At 46.7% G+C, this 7958-nt stretch overlaps 1 protein-coding gene across 1 annotated transcript in view; it reads right to left on the reverse strand.

Annotated features, from left to right (window-relative positions):
• CWF19L1 (CWF19-like 1, cell cycle control (S. pombe)) overlaps nucleotides 1-7419 on the reverse strand; it is a gene marked incomplete at both ends in the record, with an annotated part of 15660 nt that extends 8241 nt beyond the window's left edge. Inside the window, 4 exons of the mRNA XM_008937340.1 lie at nucleotides 133-251; nucleotides 3588-3802; nucleotides 4968-5069; nucleotides 7341-7419. Coding sequence (XP_008935588.1) covers nucleotides 133-251; nucleotides 3588-3802; nucleotides 4968-5069; nucleotides 7341-7419 — 515 coding nt within the window. The remainder of the gene's footprint in view (nucleotides 1-132; nucleotides 252-3587; nucleotides 3803-4967; nucleotides 5070-7340) is intronic.
• Nucleotides 7420-7958: the final 539 nt, after the last annotated feature.

Here is a 7958-nt window from a genome sequence, read left to right on the forward strand (position 1 = left end):
CATCTGAGAAACTCTTGACCCTGTGTTGGAGCTGGATGACTTCATTCAATTATTTTAAAGTTGCCCTCCTGTGTCCTTTAAAAATTGAATTCTTATTAGAAAACAAATGAGATTTCACATGGTCTTACCAACCTGTAAGGAAGTCTTTCATAATAGGCCTTCTTCAGGGCAGCAAAGTGGTACCTTGGTTTGAGACTTGCAGCTAGATCAGATACTAACTTGGAGCCACATTTCTTGGTATCTATTTCTCCCTACAACACAGAAACCAAGTTTTACTTTAAAAGCCCATCAGAACGCACTGAAAATAAACAGTTTGATACAGAACTGCATGCTGGAAATGTAGGGACTGACTACAGTGGTCTCCATTCCCTGAAGTGGAAGAAAACAAATGAAAAGGGCTTCATCTCCTATCACCAGCCTGAGCCTACTCATTTATTCCATTCTGTGTACTTGTGAAGTGCAGAGTGAGTTTGGCAAATGCCAGGTGTCAAAATCATTAAGGCAAATTTTGATGACATGCCCAGTGCCAAAGCTTTAGTATATGAGTCAAGCAACTAGGAAAGCTCTGAGGTCTCAATAGGAAGCAAAACTTCATCCCACTCCCATCCTGAAAAGTCAGAGCAAAACAAAAGCAAACGAAGAGGAGACTTCCAACCATTTCCTTGGGTGAAGTCTCTTGTGCTGTCTTTTCTTAGCCTTAGACCAAGAAGTGAAATAGAGAAGGAAAAGTGCAGGGGAAGAGAAAAGTTAAGAAACAGCCTATGTCTATTAGCTTGTTACTTTTGGCAAAAGCAAGCACAGGGAACAAGACTCTGACTTCACTAAACAAAAAAACTAAAACCAAAACCAGTTGGCAACCAGTCACAAGCGGTGTCCCTCAGGGCTCAGATTTGGGACCAGTCTTGTTTAATATCTTTATCAATGACCTGGATGAGGGGATCAAATGCACCCTCAGTAAATTTGCAGATGACACAAAATGAAGCGGGAGCATGGATCTGCTGGAGGGTAGGAAGGCTCTGCAGAGGGATCTGGACAGGCTGGAGCAATGGGCTGAGGTCAGCTGTATGAGGTTTAACAAGGACAAGTGCTGGGTCCTGCACTTGGGTCACAATAACCCCAGGCAATGCTCCAGGCTGGGGGAGGAGTGGCTGGAAACTGCCTGGTGGAAAAGGACCTGGGGGTGCTGGTGGACAGCCAGCTGAACATGAGCCAGCAGTGTGCCCAGGTGGCCAAGAAGGCCAACGGCATCCTGGCCTGCATCAGAAATGGTGTGACCAGCAGGAGTAGGGAGGTGATTGTGCCCCTGGACTCGGCACTGGTGAGACCACACCTTGAGTACTGTGTCCAGTTTTGGGCACCAAAGGATCAGAAGGACATGGAGAAGGGCAACAAGGCTGGTGAGAGGGATGGAAAACATGCCTTATGGGGACCGGCTGAGGGCACTGGGGGTGTTCAGTCTGGAGACAAGGCGACTGAGAGGTCACCTTATTGCTCTCTACAACTACCTAAAAGGAGGTTATAGTGAGGCTGGTGTTGCTCTGTTGTCCCAAATTACTGATGGTAGAATGAGAGGAAATGGCCTCAAGTTGTGCTAGGGGAGGTTTTGATTGGATATTAGGAAGAATTTCTTCACTGAGGGAGTGGTTAGGCACTGGAACGGGCTGCCCAGGGAGATGGTGGAGTCATCATCCATGGAGGTGTTATAAAAACAAACAGATGTAGCACTTGAGGCTATGACCTAGTAGTTAGGGAAATGCTGGGTTGAAGGTTGGACTTGACAATCTTAGCGGTCCTCTCCTACCACAGTGATTCTGTGGTCTGCACCTGTCACAGCCCTGCTCCGTGCCGGGGGGACAGGCACTACCCTATCCCCAGGAAAGCAGTTTTCTGTCTTTGCTCCATCCTGCAGAGGGGAACCCAGCAGTGTCTGAACTGAGGGCTGACTGCTTCCAGCCCCACTGAAAACAGCCAGGGCTACCAAGCATCTCAGGAAAAGGAAACCTGCAGACTTCTCCAGGGAGTCAATTCTCATCCATGCAATACCTCACGCCCCTTTTGCTCAAAGAGAATCTCCAGGTAACAAAAAGTCCTAATTGTTCATTCCTCAAACTTCCTGCTTTATTTGAGCTACAGGATTACAGGGTCTCAGTGCACAAGGCAATCTCCACGACTTATTACTGACATCCTCAGGTGATAAGGTACACACTCCAAAATGATGCATATTTGAATAGGATAATTTTTAATATACTCCTCTGTTAATCTCAGAAAATTCATACTGAAGGAAGCCAAGTATGGAATGATACACTGAACTACTACAGAGAATCCCCATGTGAATTTTGAGACCTGTGTTTTCTTCTTAAGCCAGAACATCCCTACAAATTGTTTTGCTCTACCTCCCCACGTTGGGAAAGTTGGGGTTTGGGGGGGTGGGGAGCTGAAGGATAGTTCTTTATGCTTTTCAACTGAGGATCAGATACATCTATTTTTGAGGTGACTTCACTTGAAGTGGAGTACTGTGTCCAGCTCTGGAGCCCCCAGCACAAGAAGGACGTGGAGCTGTTGGAGCGTGTCCAGAGGAGAACCACAGAAATGATCAGAGGGCTGGAGCAGCTCTGCTGTGAGGACAGGCTGGGGGAGTTGGGGTTGTTCAGCCTGGAGAGGCTCCGACGGGACCTTATAGTGACCTTCCAGTACCTGAAAGGGCCCTACAAGAAAGCAGGGGAGAGACTATTCACAAGGGTTTGTAGTGACAGGACGAGGGGTAATGGCTTTAAGCTAGAAAAGGGGAGATTCAGGTAAGACATTAGGAAAAAGTTCTTCAATATGAGGGCAATAGACCACTGGAATAAGTTGCCCAGAGAGGCGGTGGAGGCCCCAACCATGGAGACATTCAAGATTAGCCTTGATGAGGCTCTGAGCATGGATGGATGGCCTTTGGAGGTCCATCCCAACCCAAACATTCTATGATTCTATGATTTCTGGATGCCAGAAGATACTGAGCAAGGAAAAAGTGTACATGGTATGTGGCCTTGCTCTCCAGGAAGGTTTCAGATCACTTGAACTTATGACTGGAAAATCACTTCTGCTGAGGAACATGAACAACAGAAAACTGGACACAAATGAAACAACATCCTCAAAATCCACAGAGAATAAGAAACAGACTATTTAGTACAGCTGACTGATACTGAAGGAAACAAACATCAAAATACTTAAAAAGTTCTGAAGGGGGGATAAAGAACAACTTCATGTCAAGTGATATTGAAGATGAATTCCACATCAGAGACTAATGGTATCATTCCACAGCAACTGCAGCCAACTGAATAGAGAGCAACATTTGTGATCAGATGAAAGCTATTGCCTCTGATTTTTCAGGAAGTGACAAATAAAATACCCTGAAGTTTCACAAACCCCCCTCCCACTGATCCTTCTTCTCTGAGGAACCAGAACACCCTCTGTCCAGTTCTTACGCCAGCTTTCGCAAGCACTCAGAGATGGCTGAACAGCCCAAGTTGCCACAGTGAGCAGAAAGGCAATCCTTTGTTAAATTCTTCTGGAGACCCCAACCTGCCAGGGGACAGAACACTCACCGTGCTGTTGGCAAAAGCTCCCACATCTCTGGGCCAGGGGGACGTGAGCAATATATCCACACCTTTGAAGTTTGGGTTTGATAACAAAGACATTTTTAATTCCACCACATCCTTTGCACTGAAGCTGTAGGCAGGAGCTGGCTCCTCCTGGGCCTCAGTACCACTCAGGTACGCGATCTGCAGTCCAGAAGTACCACTGTAAAAACCTCGACGGCCTACATGAACACACAAGCACACACTTGAGATGGAGACATTGCAAGTAATTGCTTGGTCAAATCATAGAGAAGAGTACCAAATTCAGCAGTCCTGCCTTATTTAGCTAATCTGAGAGCCTTCTGTGACGGGGTGACTGGCTGGGTAGGTGAGCGGAGAGCAGTGGCTGTTGTCTACTGTGACTTCAGCGAGGCTTTTGACACTGTCTCCCATAACATCTTCACACATAAGCTCAGGAAGTGTGGGTTACATGGGTGGACAGCAAGGTGGATTGAGAACTGGCTAAATGACAGAGCTTAGAGGGTTGTGATCGGTGATTCAGAGACTAATTGGAGGCCTGTAGCTTGTGGTGTTCTCCACACATCAGTACAGGGTCCAGTCTTGTTCAACATATTCATCAACAACATGGATGAAGGAAGTGTACTCTCATCAGGTTTGCTGGTGATACAAAACTGGGAGGAGTGGCTGACACACTAGAGCTGTGCTGCAATCCAGTGAGACTTGGGCAGGCTGGAGAGCTGGGCAGAGAGGAACTTAATGAAGTTCAGCAAGGCCAGGAATAGAGTCCTGCCCCTAGGGAGGAATAACCCCCTGCACCAGGAAGCCGCTCTGCAGAGAAGGATCTGGGAGTCCTGGTGGACAACAGGTTCACCATAAGCTAGCAGTGTTTTTTGTGTAAAAAAAGTCAATTGCAAGTGCTCTCACTTGCTAATGTCTTTTGCCAGGTGACATTATAGAAAGAAACTAGTTTGTCCTTTTACCTTTGCTACAGCCTCATGACTTTTAAAGCTGACACTTCCTACCTCTGCTACTCCAGTACAACATCAGAGCATAGGAAAATCATACTTCAGGAAGCAAACCTTACCCATATAAAGATGGGCACACTACAGGAATAAGATATTCTCAAAGAACAAGCTCTTGCAACCACTCTTCCTTTTGGTTAGCAAGTTCAGTGTAAGAAAACAAAAACCAAAAAATTTTGATGTTTTACGTAGCAGCCTGTATCAGCTTTCCAGCATAGTTCGGCTCCATTCTGAACCCCAGAATAAGAAATGCCACCTTTAAATGTCCAGAAAAAGGGCCTTGAAGTGGGAAGATCAGAAAACATTCATGAAAGCACCACGGGGAAAATGCACACCCCTCATCACAAACCATCCGCAGCCTTACCCAGGTAAGTGATGTTCTCAGCTAACTCACAGCCACTGACGTCTGGAAAATAGCTCACCGTCTCCTGGTCATTAGCACCAAGCACATAGGTTGGAATTGGAGCTGAGGAAGAAAACCACATGCACTCAGTCTACTTTAATTCAAGTATATTAGCACAAGTTCAGTCCATATTTACTAGAAATCGCAGCAGATCCCACCCATTCCCACAGACCCCAGCATCACTCCTTTGCAGCATTTCAAGGAGCAATGACCACAGAACAAGAAACCTTCCTTCAAAGTAAGTCCCACAGCCTGCTGTTTCCACAGATCCATGCAGCACCGGCACAGAATATCCTCTGCTTTAAATACAACTCACTCCACTGCTTATGTAAGATCAGCTCTGAAATGATCCATAGCTCTAAAAACATGAGTCTTCCCCAGTGCAATGCCAAGTAAATACCAGAGCACAAGGACATCTGGTGATTCGGTTTAAGCTGATTTAAATTTGTACGGTTATCAAAAAAATGCAAACCATCAACGTTTTAGGGGAAGAGCTCAAGTTCATCAGCTCTTTGATTCGGTTGGTAGAACTTGCTGCATGACTTCACCTAGAACTGGTGGAGATGACAAAAAAAAACAAAAAGCAACAGGAAGTACCAGTTTAAATTTATCTATGGCTAGGTGAGCAATAAAAAAATTATTTCTCCAAACAGCATAAGTCCTATCTTTCCAAGCTATTAAAGTCTGAAAAAGCAATGACTGATGTCAGAGACACCTCCTGCAGATTTCCTAGCAGACCAGTGTACCACTAAGATGGTCAACAGTTCACCTGGTCAGCAGGTCCTAAGCTCTCCACTGAATGAAAAACAGCGATAGTTTCCTACTTAAGAAGGAAGAGCACCCATACACAACTCTGCTATGTACAGCCACTGTCAGCCTGTGGCTTGGAGGTCCAGCTCCCACAGTCTGAACATACAGGAGATTGCTTTCAGGTGCAGGGCTGAATTTGAAAACTTAATTAATAGCTTTAATTCAAAATTAAGTGACATGAATTTTGTTTTTATCCATGTGTGTATAGCTGAGGTAATAAGCTACACCTTTTTTTCAACAGTTCAAAGCTATTTTTTTATTTTTTTAATTCAAGTGATAATGAGCAAAACCATGCCAATTCAGGGACAACTTTGCTGATAATAACCAGTCCTTTCCCTCTGCACATAGGAGAGCTTCCCTGGGGAGTGAGGTTTAAAACAGTAACATTTCTCCTTATATTCTCATAGCAACAGGAAACAAGATACCACACGTCACCACACCGAGTCCTCAGCACATGGGACAGTCTCTCTCAGGTGGCTCCGCAGGCACACAGACAAGCGGGGCATAGCTGGGGAGTGATGCACCAGCAGAAAGGAATCAGAAAGCAAGAGTCCCAGTCCTTTATGGCTTGGCTCACAGCAGGGGCAAGAGCCAGAGTAGCACTGGAGAAGAAAGAGGAACACTACAAATGCTCCCGAGACAGCATCTCCCTTACAAGAGGGGTGTGCAAAGAGGTAGAGAAGTCCACGTAAGACATTTCATATTCACTGCTGGGAAAGCATCTTCAGCACAAGAGATGCAGGGACTGGCAGGAATGGGCAAACCCTGCTCCTCTGGAAAGCCTTATGATCTCTCTGTGGCTGAAGAAAAGAGATGCTCAGCCTGCCAGCACATCTGCTCTTCCCTTTCTCCTTGGAACTGAATGCAAGGAGGGGAAGAACAGCACTGCAGCACACTGTGGAAGGACTGTGCTGGGAGTGTTAAAGTGGGGGTGAATAGGAAGTGACCATGAATTTCCATGAGGGAAGGGCCAGGAGTGGCAGAAAAAGAGATACACACTGGCAGGCATGCTGGGATCCCGTGGCCTTGTTGACCAAAGTTCCATAATCACCTCAGGCTAGCCAGGTTGAGAAGTCAAGAAAACAAGGACCACTCCAGGCGGCAGCCCATAGGTTGAAAGTGTTAGGAGGCAATTGTAGGAGCAGAAGTGGAGCCATAAGACTTCCAGGCAAGGAGAGAGAGGACTCAGACACCAGTTAGCAACATCTTGCATCTCTCCTGGGACTGCAGACAGACTGGCCAGATGACAAGGCCTTTGTGCCTAAATAGTGGGCAAGCCACTTCAAAACACACATCTTTGTGTCCCTGAGTCCGAGAGCAGACTGAAATTATTTTTATTTTAAAATAAAACCATCTTTCCCTCTTGTGTGGAATTTCCTACTTGAGTTTAACTGCTTTAATATGGTGTTTTTTTTTACAACATTTAACTGCAACTCACAACTTCAAAGGCACATTGTGGTGAGACAGTGAAGAGGGTCACAAAATGGTGCAATCACCAGCATCCAGAGTGACAAGTTTCCTTACCTTTTTTGGCCCCTGTGCGATACTCTTCCCATTCCGTCTCAGACGCAGAGCCAAAAAAATTTCCTACGCACAAAAGCAGCTAAAAACATCAGAGAAAGTGAGAGTTGCCATTTGACCAAAGATACAAGGCATGCAACTTTTCTGCTGACACACTATATTGTCAAGCTGCTGTGACAAGCATCACGTCCAACAGCATTTTGATTGGGATGGTAAAAAGGTTCCTTTGTGTTTATCCGCATTGGATACTAAACACTTAACAGGAACGTTAGCAGGTTTAAATGTGACAAAGAGACAACTGCTCTCCCATGCTCTCTGCCCACAGGTTACAGCTCCTCCCAACACTTCGGTGCAGGACAAGGAGGGCTGAGGGGGTGCAAAGGCCCCTCCACCGGCCCCTTCGTGCACAGAGCGGAGAGAGGAGGGTCACGGCCCCGGACGCGCGGGGCTCCGGACAGCAACGCCTGCCCGCGCACCCCCAACAAACACACACCCGCCCGCTCGCATGTTTCCCCCGCGTCGCCCCGGGCAGGCTCCTGCCCTGAGCCACCCCAGCACCTCAGTGCGCCCGCGGGACGCCTAGGGGAGGAACGGCCCCACTCACCCGCTGCCCGCAGGGAG

This window comes from Merops nubicus, unplaced genomic scaffold, assembly GCF_000691845.1.
Source record: "Merops nubicus isolate BGI_N331 unplaced genomic scaffold, ASM69184v1 scaffold3043, whole genome shotgun sequence".
Lineage (NCBI taxonomy): Eukaryota > Metazoa > Chordata > Aves > Coraciiformes > Meropidae > Merops > Merops nubicus.